At 32.2% G+C, this 16,610-nt stretch overlaps 1 protein-coding gene across 5 annotated transcripts in view; it reads right to left on the bottom strand.

Annotated features, from left to right (window-relative positions):
- Positions 1-2,736: 2,736 nt before the first annotated feature.
- LOC134543376 (protein salivary glands marred) overlaps positions 2,737-16,610 on the bottom strand; it is a 36,451-nt gene continuing 22,577 nt past the window's right edge. For all 5 annotated transcript variants that reach the window (XM_063388363.1, XM_063388364.1, XM_063388360.1 and 2 more), the window contains exon 5: positions 2,737-15,827. In XM_063388363.1, the coding sequence (XP_063244433.1) occupies positions 15,414-15,827 (414 nt within the window). In that variant the 3' untranslated portion in view covers positions 2,737-15,413. The remainder of the gene's footprint in view (positions 15,828-16,610) is intronic.

Below are 16,610 nucleotides of genomic sequence, written 5' to 3'. Positions count from 1 at the left end.
AGAAATAATTTAGCATTTGTCAGTGTTTGGATTTTTTTACCAATGGACTCATCAAGCTATGTAAACGAATTTCATTCTAAAACCACTGATGCTTGAATTTTTTCTCAAACCAAGCTATTTTCCTTCAACTTCATGGTGCTTCTAGCTTTCAACTTCTACTTTTTTTGTCTTTAAATTACAGACAAAACTATATTTCTGTAAAATTATCTCACAATTCATAACCATAACATTTAAAGTGGATTCCTATCTATGAATTAAATAAATTAAACTTTATAACCAATAAAATTTTTTTTTGTGCAATCATGGAAAAGTTGTAAACTAAAATATTGTATAACTACGTACGTACATCTAAAACGACACCAGGATGGCAAGGTTTTCCATTTCTTTAATTTTAGAAAACAAACGTTATAAGCAGGAAATGCATAATTCATGAAATTTTATACACTGAATGTAATTAATACATTGCCCTTATGGGAAAATGTTGGGACTTTAAAAAAATTATATATAAGCGGGAAAACATTATAACAGGATTCTATTGTACTATAATTTATGGAAAAAGTGTGTTCCAATGTGATTGCATCAGATACACACTGACACATATGTTTATTATGGCACTGCATACACAAAGTAAGTTCAGCATAACTTGTAAACAAAAGTTACAATTCATGGTCTTACACACAGTTTAAATAACATTGTTTTGCACAGAGAAAAATTGATGGCACACAACTAAAACTATGTAAGGTAAATGTACCAGTAGTCGTCATGCTAAGAAGAGTTTTAGAAAAAAAAAATTGTGTACATAACCTCGTAGGTGTATTACTGCCCCTACATGTTTGTTTTTAACCTCAAACTTTACTCTACAATGCTATCCAACACTCTTCGATAAACACAAATTATTTTTGTAGATTTATAATTTTGAAAAAAGTGTGATTTCGAGCCAGTAGTCGTCATGCAAATTTTCGTGTTTGCCAGTGTTCGTCACATGTTTGTGCCAGTAGTCGTCATGTGCGATTTCGGCTGCATTAGTTTTAATTCATGGATCCAGAATGATAGTATTGTACTATTTGGGCTTCAAATTTTATTTGGTACTATATTTTAAACATCAAAATGGCATTTCATAAAGATCGTTCAGTAATATAATGAATAATCCTCATTAAATTTTGAATTTACTTACAGCACTCACGGAACAAAGAGGGACAGCACAACTAACATGAAAATATTAGAGCTGTAGCAAACCGTATGTATTCGTTACTGAGTAACGGGTGTGCCGTCTAGTAACGAGTAACGAAACGTTACACACGGCTGTATTTTGTTACTCGCATTTCTCGTATATTTTACGCATGCGCGCGCATATTCGATGAATTTACGTTACAAAGAACGATGTTTGTTTATTAATAAAGTATAATTTGGAAATTCCTCGTCTAAGTTTTTTTACTGTTTATTAAAGGTATTATGTGTGTAGACAAAGTTTGAGATTGGAACAGAAACAACGTAACAAAGTATTTTTTTACAAATTAGAAATATGTATGTTTTTGTTTTTCACTATCGCGTATTTTCACGTTTTTTTGTTCTTATCTTAAAAGAGATATAATAAAGCCGCTCTAATGAGATTTAATTGTTTCTTGGTTAACAAAAACGGTTTAATTATCAAATATTGTTAATTGTTTATATTCTATTTATTATTATTTACGCGACGTCATACTGTACGCGTACGCAATACGACTCGATTCGTTGCTGCAACATAACATAGCATGTTATGCAGTATCACAAGTAAAATTTAAAAATGAATCAGGGCCCATCTTCCTACCCAAGGGCGATTTGCCTTTGTGTTTATCGGACAATGTGTTCCTTGGCACACTATTTTTTTCCGCTGCTCATTTTATACTCATACCATTCGCTACATCTTTAAGAGCAGCTTCCATGGCTGACTCTTCATACAACAGTATTTTCCGTTTTGGCATTTTGCCCTGTAATTAAAGAACGAGGCACATTACAATGTTTAATTTACTTATTAATGTCAAAATATATATCGAATGACCCCTAAATTAATGTAAACAACAATGCCTACACAATTTCTGCAATCAATAAAGTAAAGTAATTTCCGACCCAGAAGTCGTCATACACATGCATCGGAAGTCGTCATAGGTGACGACTACTGGATCTGATCATAATAACTTACTTTGTCTATTAACAACAAAGAACCAATATTATTTAAGAACTTTAGGGTGTAACTTAGCACAACTTTAAATAAAATATTAAATGTACCAGTGCTCGTCAGGTATGACGAACACTAGCAATACAAGGTTTTTATTGATCCAGTTTTCGTCACCCTAACTAAATCATACAAAGAAAACGAATTTTTTTAAATAAACACTTTCACCTCTTCAAGAACATTTAACTAACACATTCAGCACAAAACATCACGAATAAACATGAAAAATTACAGAATTAGAAGTAAAAATGTGCACTAACGTCCTTAGTGTTTTAGTATAGGAATTCCCCTATTTATCTTCACTGCTCTACGAACTTTTGATGCACGGACTTTTTTTGATTGAAAATAGTGTTTGTTCCGAAAACTATTGTGGTAATTTCAGCTAGAACGTCGACCAAATTTTTGTCAATACTTAAGTTGGCGATATATTGAGCTACTTCTCTATTATTTACATTTGAAGTTGCTAGTGACGACCATTGGAGCAGTGACGAGTACCGGTGCACTTACCTTAGTACATTTCATTATTTTTATTATTTTTTTTTTAGATAAAACTTATCACACACTTTACTTTGTCTGAAACCAGTGCCATAAATGTTTAATCTCTACATACTAAGATCATAACTAACATTCCACGCCATTTGGCTGTGGGATAAACCAGGGCTGAAGCTAACTAAACAGTACTCTTGAGTATCACCCGAAACACAATGCATTTGCAAGTTTTAACTTGTGTCCATTGTGGTTTGCCTATGACTAGCGCTGCTTTAAGCAACCAGGTTCCGTAATTATGAAGGCAACATATAGTTCTGCTCTTAATTACAACTGTATCAGTTGACATTTTGAACAAAACTTTAACTGTTCGCACAAAACAAACCTTTAAAACAATGTTATAATTAAAAACATAACATAGTACACATGTAAATATACAAAAATTTTCATGTATACACACAGTTTTGCAAACACATCATTCCACGCAAAACTGTAGGTGTAAATATACTGAAATTCAAGTATGAAAACAAAAATCTTGACAATTACACCATTTAAACATACATACAGAACATGTGCAGAATGATCAATGATACACAAATTCCAAAGACTGTTTCCTACCACAAAATTATTGGTCATTACCTGAGAAAATTAGCTTGACAGTTTGATCAATGATTTTATTGACAGCACTTTTTCAAACACATTATTAAGTGGTAATACAAAGCATTTCTAAGTAAAAAAAATTTTGTTGATTGAAACTATACAATTTTCTCAGTAATAAAATCTTTAAATGAAATCTTTAAATGAAATTGAACACAGCTAAAATAAACAAAAAATAATGCTTGAAAATTTAACATAATTAAATTATACAAACACGCATGTACATTTGAAATCAAAAACTGCTATGCTCATGCATATTTCTGTGTTAAACAACCTTAAAAATTAACTCATTATAGCTAGCAGAAATAAAGTAAAAAACATGGATCAGACACAACCTGAGAAACTATGAGGCACTTAACTGTAAGTTGAAATGTTACAAACATACAATATGATTACATAGTTTACATTTCTAGACTATTACCATTGAAATTGAGAGTTATTTGGTCTTAAACCATAACAAATAAACATTTTTGCTTCATTATTATTATCATCAAAATAATACTTCAAACACACAAAATTAAATATTAATTAAAGTACTGAAACTGCATTCGCAATGGAAGTTCACGCAAATTCAAAGCAACACACAACAGATGTATATATTTTTTCAGTAAAAAAAAAAAGTTATCAGAGAATGTAAGCCCAAGTTTTACATTTACCCATTCTACTAAGCTATTAAAAAAAAATTTATTACTTTCTCAAATGAATATGCATAGTTATGAGTATTAGTGAGTAAATAAGAAAATACTCTGTACAGAAATAACTGAAATGCATAGTAACATGGTTCCCTTGGTTGCTGTTACTATACAGGACAGACGGGAAATTTTATTTTCCAGTATTTTCTGGTATATGGTGCAAGGTACAAGATACCTAGGGAGAATACAGTGACCAAAAATTAATATGAAAACTTTGCTCAATGACTATACTTCAACGTATAAATAATTTTGACCAATCATATTTACATCATTGGTCAAATAAAAAAATAAAATACTAGAATCACAAATACTTTAGTTTAAAATACACAATATACATGACACATTTATTAACTCTTTAAAAATATTCCAAATAAAATGCTAATATAAAACTGGTTTATGTAAAAAAAAAAATTGACCTTTGGTCTGAAGGAATGTTTTCTAAATAAGAATTAATATAATATCACTTCTCAAAAATCACAATGTGGTCAAAAACAGTGACAAATTGAGCATTTACAAGTACATTGTACCACAAAAATTAGATAGCAGATGACCATTGCTTTCTTGTTTTAACACTTTCTTTTTGAAAACTTTTCATTCAGACCTGATTTAACATAGAATCTGTTAAAAAAATTTACCTTAAACTTGTGTGGTTTGAATAAATAGTACCTATTTCATTTTTCTATAAAAAGTGAAAATGTATATTAAATAATAAAACCTCACAAAAATTAAAATTGTTTTATATAAAAAATGAAATTGTAAATCAACTAATAAAAACCTCACAAAATTTTTAACAAAATCATTTTTAATGTAAATGAGTTAATAATAATCACAAGTATCTCAATAATACACACAGGTATATAAGGAATATTGCTTTGAAGTCAGTCTAACAAAATGTCAGCTGTGCTATAATCTCCTAAGATTATAAACTATAGTAATTTATCACAAAAAAAAAACTTTTTTTATAAGTATGCAACCTACAAATTAGGATCAACTAAACTATATGTACCATGAAGAAAAAGGATATTATAAGCAATGTGGAGTATTTGATGAGTAGTTCAAAAAGCAGTCAACTTTTGAGCCATGAATGACTGTACAGCAAGTCACATAATTACAAAAGCGTAATGATTAGTAGTATTTTCATCAGCAGATTGCCAAATTTTTTGTTCTGCACATTTTTGCATGACCACAATCTATCAGTATCTTGACAACTAAAAAAAAACATTTAGTTATATTTTTTATGTTTATGACCAAGAGATATTCGGCTAGCACGGGTGGTATCTACAAGGTCAAATAAATTATGCATATCTATTCTACTTTAACTATATTTTTATTCACTATTGTGGTACTATAACTTAATTTGAAGGCACAACTGAAAAATGAGACCATAATTGCTAACCTCTATGCTAGAATTCATTTTCAAAAAAACAAATAATAAAAAAATGTTAGTACAAAATGGCATAAAAAGAAGAGAGTGCTGATAGGAACTGCAGGATTAAAGTATGTAATACCAGAATTAATAAATATTTTTACAGCCACTTCTATGACTGTTGTGTAGATAACTTATCAAATTCTTTAGCTCCTAGTCTCTTTATTCACGGCTTCCACTTCATTTCACAGCAGCCCCATCTCTTACCAACACCCAATCTCATTATCACGTGCTTGCGTAGTTGCAAACATAAATACAAATACAACAGAACAAACTACATGAGCACATGAAATTCAACAGATACTGCTGTACCAAACATTGGCCAAAATATATTAACGTACCTAGATCTCCTCGAACGATTTATAGTAATTTAACAAAGAGATGGCTGAGTTTCAATGTTACAAACTTGAGCCAACTCGAGTTTAGTAGAAAAAAAAATTCCAATGCAAGTCAGTTTTTGAGCCAAGCTTAAAGAACACAAGTCACAAAGAGAGAACTAAATAAAAACCAAACCAGAATTTTAAAAATATTTTTTTCCCTCAATAAAAAATTACTTAACAACTGTGTGCTGTAAATTGCCGCCACATTATGTTGAGAAATTGAAGTCAAAAAACCTCTTTCCTATGAATCTAGATCTCATTATCTGATGTTAAGCCTCAAGACACATACACACCAAAATGAATACGAAGTCAAAATTTTGAATATAAACATGTCTCTAATATTAGCACCCTGAATTAAAAAAAATACTTCAAATTAAAATAAATACACCTGCTCCTCGAAGTAACGCTGTTCAATTTGTGCAGTATAGAGTAACAAAGCCAATATTTTAAGGCATAATTTGAAGTAGCACAGTCATAGATTTGAAGTAGCATATTTTTCTTTTATGTGAATATTTATTTCCAAATGTATTTAGACATATATTAGTATTGTAATACAATTTTAATTGGAGTAGTGTCTTGATTAAAATGGTAATCAGCAAGCACACTTACCTGTTTGGAAAACTATTTTGATTAACATACTCTTATGGAAAAAAGTGTTTGATTAGCGCTGTTTTGATTAGTGTTCTGTTTTTTCGTATTTTTAAAGCATTGCTTCGAGGAGTGGATGTACGTACTTATATTGAGTATCATAGTATTAAAAATATTCACAATAACAAAGGCTCAAATATATAACAAAGCCAGGCAAATAAACTCTACTGTCGAAGTTCAACAGAATTTTACATGCAAGATGGATTCTTCTGTCAATTTGAGCAGTACAAGCTTCAAACCATCTCAGACTAAATTTTGTGCATTTTACTTTAAAAACAGTTTTATGGAATGGCAACTCAGCCTAAGCCCAAAATAAAATATAGGTAAACTCAAATCAACAATGTTCCGGCGTTCACTACATCTTAAAAAACTCTCACCTGAAAGTTAATCCAAACTATTCGCAAAAATAATTTGTTGAACTACCTTTCATATTGACAAAGCACACTACCTCTAGCCAATAATCATTCATACAGATGATTCACCAAACCATCTAGCCGTACCGGAAGTCGTGGCATTACATTACTCCCGGTAAGGGCTAAAGAATTATTAAAATGTCCTTTATACCACAGTACACACACAATTCTTTATGAATAGACTGATCACACTACATTGATCAAACTTATTAAAAAATGCTCTTACACAGGCTTTCAAACAAGTTATAGTATAAACCATTACCATATATCTGCATGTTTAAATGCAATTATAGTAGTTAGAAAGCCTGCATTTGTTGTACATTTTAATTTATTTGCTTAAAATATGAACCTTAATCCAAATTCAAGTTTAGTAACAACAAAACAATAATATCAACACAAAATATTTCTATAAATCACAGAAAGAAAAAGTGTTTCTTCATTAAATATGAAGAAAAAAAGCTCAGTTGTTTTATAGCAAATGTTATCTCAAAAGAAGATAAAAGTTCATGCAAACATAATTTCACTTCTAGCATCTACATTAATAATTTAAAGTAAGTCTATGTATCACTTGCACAACATAAGAAAAAAATCAGAACATCAATATTGATTAAAATAATATGTAAACAATTTCATCTTAACAATATTTAGTTGACTTGACGGTAACCCCCAAACCACATGTTTGTTAAAAGTGAGCTTAAGGCTTGGACTTACGCACCATGTTGATTTTTCTTTTAATTTTCTAATTATACCTATTAGTAAGGGCTATGTCTGTAAATTCAACACATTATGTCTCTTGAATTTGTTGTATTGTCACAAATATTTACAACAGATATTTACTTTACTAAGTATAAGATAATGTGATATAATTACAAACACTAGCATGACTTTTTACATACATTACATTAAACTTAGTGAATATCTGTTGAAAATATTTATAATAGAACAACACATGTAAGAGAGGTAGGTGTTAAAATTTACAGAGCAAAGTAAAGCAAAAAAAAAATCTACTTTCTGTGTAAGACCGAACCTTAACAAGATAGATGTTCACATTCTTGCTCATGTTAGATTAATGATAGAATAATGCTTAAATATACTTGATTTGCTATCAATAGGGAATGCAATCTCGATCTCGCGAGATCCCGATCATCCGAGATCTCGCCTCATTTTTCGAGATCAATCTCGAAGCATAAAATGACGAGATCTCAGCCGAGATTGACGATATCGAGCAGCAGTAGTCAGCGACGCATGACGCGTGTTTTCTGCACGCGAGCGAGTCGCTGACTGGCGAAGGAAAGTGTCGGACTGCATACGCAAACTATCCCGACTATTCCCGAGTATTCACGATGTTGGGCGAGTGGAATAGAAAAGAATAAGTCATATAGTTCTGACTAGAGTAAGTGAGCTGAAGATATTCAAGTGCGTGCAGGCACTTGTTTGTTTACAATTGTTTTGGTTGTGCAGTTACTGTCACGGTGTGCTTAAATTACGTGACTTTATGGGTTAATTGAATGAAAATTTGTATTATTTTGTTACGCAAGTGCTAGACTGTTAAGTTACTACTTTTAAAATGTCGACAAACAATCAAAATTAACCTTACATGGAGTTTAATAGTTTGTTGCTGGTATGGAGATATTTTGAGAAAGTGGTGAATCATTTGACAGCCCAATGCAAAATATGTAAAGCTATTCTGAAAACTACAGCCAGTTCCACAAAAGGATTTCATGTCCATATGAAGTCAATCCACAAAATTGACACAAAAACATTGAATGCGGGAGGTTCGAAGCACATCAACCACTCTGCAACTCGATGCTGCATCGTCGTCGTCGTCAGCGTCTACTACAATGTAGTCAGTGCCACCATATGCATATGCCAAAGAGGCTCAAGAAAATAGCGAATGCCAAACGCCCCCTAAAAAGAAGAAAATCAGTGATTACTTTCAATCCGACTGTGACGTGACTAAAGAAAAAATGATTTCTCAAATGGTAGCGAAAAATGGATTGCCTTTTCAAGTTTTCTGCACATCCGAGGACATAAAGAATCTTTTTGCTTCAAAAGGTAACAATTATAAATTACCTTCTTCACCAAACACTATTAAATTAATTGTGATGAATTATGGTATGACACTCAAAATGAAAGTGAAAGATTATCTTTGAAAGCTAAAGAACGAAGACTATATATTTACACTCTCTTTTGGTGAATGGACGTCTGGAATGATTAGGCGCTTTCTGAATATTAATGTCCATACAACTATCAACAACCAGCCTACTTTCTGGAATCATGGACTGGAACGCATATTTGGAAGTATGTCCTCAGAGTCTTGTGTTCAGCTTTTTTTAAAAAAAAAAAAAAAAAAAAAAACTATTAGATTATGATTTATCCCTAGACAATAACATAGTTGGTATAACCACAGACGGAGCCAGTATCATGAAGAAAAATGGACGTCTGATTGAACCGCTTCAACAGCTTTGCTACGCACACGGGATACAGTTGGGTATAACAGACATCATTTATAAAAAAAATCTAGAACCTAATCCTGAACAAAACACGAATCACAGCACAGAAGAGGAGGAAGAATTGGAAGATAACCCAGATAGTTACGATGGTTTATACTTTTCTTTACCTGTAAGACAAGCTGATCTGGCTTCGGAATACCATTCGATTGTAGCAAAACTAAGAAAATGTGTCAATTTTTTTAAGAACTCTCCCACCAAGAATGATATCCTTCAGAATTACATTCTGCAGGAGTTTGGTGGCAAGACAATTCAAATGGTTCTTGATTGTAAAACTCGTTGGTCTAGCCTTTGCAATATGATAAGCACATACAATAAAGTAAAACAGTGTGTGGCCAAGGCTTTAATCGATCTCTCTCTCAGTTCTAATTCAGATTACTCTTTCACGGATGAAGAACATGCAGCCCTTAGCGACTTTGAAAATACATTCCAGCCAATAAAACTGGCCTTCGAGGTATTGTGCCACCGCGATACAGATTTAGTAAGTGCAGAATATATGTTGCGGTTCATGCTTCGCAAATTAGAGGACCAGAAGACTCCACTGTCAGAAAAACTAGCCAAGTCGATGAAAAAAAACGGATCTCCGAGTGACGCATAAATGCAACTGCTGCATTGTTGTATTTTAAAAAATCCGGCTAGTTATCAGGATGATTTAGAACTATTGAAGGGCAACGAATCTTTTCAATTACCTAGCAAGTATATTATAAGAAAGGAAATTAAGAATATAATCAGACGATTACATCGCAGCACTAAACAACCAGATACTCAACTTGGCAAACGAGGATGACTTGCATCTTTCAATGATTGCAGAGGATATGAATTTACGTGCTGCTGTAAGATCAAATAGAAGTCTTTATTTATTTATTTATTTATTTATTTATTTATTTATTTATTTATTTTCTTAGCACCCAATAGACTCAGTTGATGAGCAGTGGCTCTCTGAATATAGGGCTTGTCAACATGGTTACAAAATCTTCAAGAGGAACTAGAAGATACATTGAAAGCCTGTAAAAGTCCTTTCTCGCGGGTTGCTACAATTACAGACAGGCTAGAGTCCGTGATTAAAAAAGAGATGGATCTCTATGAGTGTGGAGGATCGAGGGGTATGTTTTTGCAATTTGCATACAACAGCTTGCTCATGCTGATACCAACTAGCGTAGAATCAGAGAGGGCCTTTTCAGCCGCTGGCTACATAGCGAATGACATAAGATGGAGTTTATCTGACAGCACTCTAAGCACTACATGTTTTTTAAGAAGCTATTTCCAAAATCACTTTTAATTTAGTTAGGAGTGATCACTCGTAATCACTCCTAGTTTAAGAGTGATTTTGGAAATAGCAATTTTTGTAAATTTTTGTTTTCACTATCATTATCTTTGTTAAAATAAGTACTTTCTTATTAAGAGATTTTACGGGTCTGAATTTTTGAGTTCATTAACATAACATAAGTAAAAAATTATAAAAATAAAGACTTTTTTTTCAATAATTCATGTTAAATCTTACTCGCATCATAATCACAACTACTAAGCAGTTTCAATCATGTTCAGTTATCTAATTAAAACAATACTTTTCGAAATCCATTCGAGATCTCGACAATGATGAGATCTCGCCGAGATCTAATTTCTGATCCCTCGAGATCTCGACTTAGCGATCTCGTCTCAAGATTGCATTCCCTAGCTGTCAACAAGTGGTTTGGCCAGGAGTATTTGTGAATTGCATTTTGGGTAGCGACAGCTATTTTTGCACGAATACGGGCAGTTTGTACATTTAAATAAGCATGTAAGAGATGAATTTGGAATTGGTCTGTAGATGTATGTGTCGGAGTATGTGTTGAGGCTATTCCACTAAACAGGTAAAAATTAATCAGATGCACAGTGAGGACATTTTTGTCTGATTTTATTAATTGTAAATGAGCTAAGAAACTTGTGCTGGCTATATGTAGCTATAGTTTAAATTTTATGATGCTACATGATTATATCAGGGTGGCCACTCTTCTGGGATAATAAAATTCCTGGTTTTTTCCAGGTTCTTTCAAGGGTGGTTTTTATCAATATTTGCATACAATTTGCATTTTTGTTACACAAAGCACACACAATATGATGTTTTATTGCCGTTAAACAATATACAACTTAACTATAGGCTTAAAAATTAAATCAATGAACTTGCTTAAAACAAAACCTACCACCAACAAAAAATTTATAATCTCACGTCACAAAAATTACTTGACACCAAACGCACGTGTTTTGCCCCTCTTGCGTGGCTGGCTAATGCTTTTCTTCCCATCCATGCTACCGATATAGATTTTAACATTACAGAAATTGCAAATAGGGTTCGTCCCGCACTTTGGATCTTTCTCCACCCATTCAAACTCTTCCGTACATTTGTCATTGTATGTGGTGACCGAACTCGTTGACATTTTGATAGTCTGCGCCAATTACATGTTAGATTAAAAGATTCAAAACAACGTCCCGCACAACTAAACTTTTAAAAAAAACTCTAGAAAAGTATCCGTGATACCGTGACGCAACAACATGAGTGCAAAGTAAAAACAAATATACATACAAAACTAGTGCTACCAACATGCCGTGCGAGAAATTACTACCATCCTACAACAACATTTTCAGCCAAAATGCTGTTGCTTTTGAATACAGAAACATAATAAGTATGGAAGTCTGAATTGTTAACGGTTTCTTACGTACTACAAAAGTTTTTAAATGCAATATGAACAAATTAACTTTCACAAAATATAGCACACGAGCACACTGTCGTGCTTCGACGGGTGGTGAACGTGCTCATTTAACAGCCGTATGTTATTGTGATCGTTACTTCATAAAAAAATTCCCGGTTCTAATAAAAATTCCTGGTTGATTCCAGGTATTCCTGGTTTCTTTAAGAAATCCTGGCTATTTCCCGTATTTCCCGATTTCCCGGTTGGCTGGCCACCCTGTTATATGTAATAATAAAACTGCAGTAGAACTAAAAACACTTCATGTAGGGAAAGAAAGAAAATTATTAGTACAGTACTTAAAGTAAATTAAGTCATACAATGAACTATGAATTCCTTTGAACTTATTTCAGTATAAAGGATTTAATGTTATAAAATACTGACCAATTATATATTTAATTTGCTAAATTCTAAAATAATATTTCCACAGGTCCATATACAACATCTAAAATTTATTAAAACTACAGAATTTTTTAATATAAATTAACAATTAAAAACTTACTGGTGAATTAATTACACAAAATCCTTTAAAAAATATATACAGACTGTCAAAATTCATACAGAGAAACATACTGCTGTATAGGCTATAACAGCTGATGTTCTGAGATAAGATAGCTGTTTGTATTCTGTACTGTACATCTGTAATAAAAGTCCCAAAACCATTTTCAAAATCTTGTTTACCAGGTTTTTTCATGAACGTCATCTGAAGTATAAACGAAAAGAGGTTCTTTCATACTAACTAAAGTGCATAGGGATATTTTTACCATGATGGTGTCCACAGGAAATCCATTTGTTTGGACTTAAAGCAACTCAACTATTATTTGTGCAAAACTAGCTGACGGCTCCCAGAATACAATGTGTGCTGATACCACATGCCAAGCTATCTATTATACAATATGGGCATGCCACAAAAATATTTTTCCAAGTATAACAGAAACAATACAAAATTAAAATAATGACTAAATGAATACATCCATGAACAGTGAAGAATTTACACTGTGTACAATATTAACATTCTAAAAAACTATTCTATTACTGAACTATATGTCAAGCACTTACTATTATCAATTATTATCATTTTGATAATTGGATTCAGTTTCAGTATAAAAAGTAAAAAAAGTACAATATCTAGGTTCCAAAGAGATAAAAAAAATTATAAAATTTTTTCATGTGAAATGATTATAAAAATACAACAGTGATATTACCAGCCAAGCCAAGGTGTCATATTAATTTGGTGTTGGTGATTAACTAGCTAGCTATTAGCGAATAAAGTTTCATTCATATTCCACTGATTTAGTTGATATGCTGTGGAACTCATCTGCATATTTAGTAATAGATTCCAAACAAAAAAATTGATCAATAATAAATTTAACACAAAGTTTTATCTAAAAACATTATCTTAAACAAACCATAATATCAAAATTTAAAGTAAAATTGTAAATACAAATTTTTCTCGAGTGAGCCATATAAAAAAAAATAAAGTTTAAAAGTACAACAGTCTTCTAGTAATACTTCCTAACTCAACCCTTGATTTGATGGATGCTAATTCAATGGATTTCAACTTAATGGGCAAAATTAATATAGCTTAATTTCTTTAATACAAGAAGTTCTGATCAAATGAGTATTGTGAGACTACAACACTGTATAGCTGTCAAACTTTACAAAAATAAATTGACTAATAAATTACAAGACAACCAAAAACTATCCTTCATGCCCAAAAATTAATTTTACATCTTTATGATTTAAGTAGGATAAAAAAGAAACCCCTTATTTCCTTTAGCAATGGCTGCCCAAGAGGTTATCATTTATTACAAGTGAGCGTGCACACCATTTATCCAGCAATACTGTGTATTATTTGCAAACGCTGGGTGTTCAATGGAAAATCTCATACAATACAATCTATAAAACTAGGCCAGACTGATGACAGTTTCCTTTGCTATTTTGAGACAGTGTTATTACTTCTCCAAACAAGACATGAAAATGCATTTCTTAAGGCCCTGTCTCACAGACCATGCTGATTATTTCTTTGGCTTGTCTTTACTGTTTAGTATTTGAAGGCTTTTTCCTAGAAAAATTATAACAATTGCTCTTTTGCATGTTATTTTTTGTCTCAAATTATAAAACATATACTTACTAAATATTATTTATTCAATAGTGGTAAAACATCACACAAGTCATACTTATGATTACTTATGTGATCTTGTACAGCTCATAAATATCTTGTAAAAAAGATTGTGAAATTGCCAAAGAGCTATGGGAATATATTTAAACAGTAAATTCTCCTAATTAATAGTAATTTCAAGAAAATGAAATAACCAACATGACAAGCAAACCAAGCCTTAAATACATTTGTGTTCGTGAGAAAGATTAAGGAATAAACTAAATAAAAAGAATTTTTTTTTTTCAATTAATGTTAGACACAACAACCAGGCATGCTGCAAAATGCCAAGTATTTTTGTTCACTCACTAATTTAAAAACTTACATTGAGAGTTTGTGAATTAGATACCTCACAAAAGACTGCACAAATGGTTTACACTAGCTAGCCATCCCTATAACAGACTAATACTGGCCTGTAATTGGCCCATTAGGAAAAATGTCCTGCTTCAATGTTTTTCCGCCACAAATTTAATGACTATCGCTTACATAGAATTAGTCCATCAAATCAATTTTCTCTTTAAAACAGAAATCTTAAAATATAAATTTCAAAATATTAATCCCAGATTCCAAGACATAAAAAAAATAGCAAATGCTAAAATATATGGAGTTAAGCCATAACTGGAAAACAAAGGAAAAAATCTAGCAGCTTATAACAAAAGCCAAATGTTACTGTTGGGTCTATTTCAGAGCAGCAACAAACAGAACTGCAAAAAATAAAAACGACTTTTTTTGTGTATTTTTTCTGTTCAATTTCATTTTAACCCCTTTGAAAAAAACAATTTATTAATATCACAAGCTTATTTTTTCAATTGCATTGCAGTATGTTAAAATAACAAAGTTTCAATCACATGCAAAACAAATTTTGTGACAAAAACAAAATTTTCCATTGCTTAAAAATTGATTTACAAAGTAACTTAAAAATGGTGCAGATTCCAACTTGGAACCTGGGATTCAACATCATCATAACAGTTTAAATGGAAAATAATTTTGATTACTTTCAATACATAATAGCACAATACGGTTTTGTTACCACCAAGTGTTACTTAAGATAACTATAAATTGTGGAGTTCTAAATCAATGGCATATGAATGTAATTACCATGATATGTTTACATGCCACCTTCATCCATTGCTTTGTTCATGTCGGCCACAATCTGTCCCAGGAGCTCGCGGTGCTCGGAATCCTTTCTGAACATCGAATCGAGAAAGGCAGCGTTGGCAAAGAAACCAAAGACCGAGTCAATGCGGTTGAGAGATTTCTCCGACAGATGGTTCCGAACCAATTGGTGCATGATGGACCTCGACTCGTTGAGAGCTGTTAGCAGGTAGTGGCGGTCGTAGCTGAAGTCTACTTCGTAGAAACTTACCACCGCCATCGCTGCGGCGTGGAACCGACCTTTAAACTTCTCTGCCAACCGCAGTTCCTCTGCAGAAAACTGCCCGTTGCGGTACAGGACACCTATCTTTATCACTATCTTAATGACATTCTTCACCAGTTTCTCAGCCTCTTTCTTGCTGCCAGTCTGCACGAAAAAAAAAAGGCTTGCCATTAGCAACATGCTAAATACTAAATATGTACATCACTTACACAACTTATAAGTTAGCAGTTTAAAACTAAGTCCTTAGATTATTTAATGTTCCTTACTTAATGCAAACAAATCATTTGGATAGGAATACTAACTTTATCTATGAATTGGGGGAGCAAATTTTTTGAGGGGTGCAAACTTTCAGTTCATTTCTTTAAAATCAGATGAAAATTACTTGTGTGTAATATTTGAGGAAATTCCAAATACTTTAGGAGATATCACCATTCTTATTTTGCAATACAAGACCTGTGCTATCATTCGACCATCACAATTTTTTTTTATTTTGCAGTGTGTTCGTGAATGCCTAATTAATTAAAAGGGTCGATTAGGTCAGGTCAGTTACATTATAAATACTTTCAAACTAAGCGGACATTAAAAATAATGTGAATTAATTTTAATGGTTGTTTAGTTTTAAAGTATTTATAATGTAACTGACCTGACCAAACAACCGGGACAAAGGATGAACAGTAGGAACACACGTAATTTTTTTTTACATACTACTTGCGCAACAATATCCAAATCCTACTAATATTATAAACGCGAAAGTTTGTAAGTATGGATGGATGGATGTTTGTTAATCACGCCAGAGCGGCTGAACGGATCTGGATGAAATTTGGCCTACAGCGAGCTCATAACCTGGATTAACACATAGACCACATATTAATATGAAATTCCATCCTTTAAGGTACGTTTTGCAAGGAGCGTTTGTAGCGATCATCG

This window comes from Bacillus rossius, chromosome 1, assembly GCF_032445375.1.
Source record: "Bacillus rossius redtenbacheri isolate Brsri chromosome 1, Brsri_v3, whole genome shotgun sequence".
Taxonomy (NCBI): domain Eukaryota; kingdom Metazoa; phylum Arthropoda; class Insecta; order Phasmatodea; family Bacillidae; genus Bacillus; species Bacillus rossius.
Note: the sequence above shows the minus strand (reverse complement) of the source record. Positions and strands in the feature narration are given on the sequence as shown.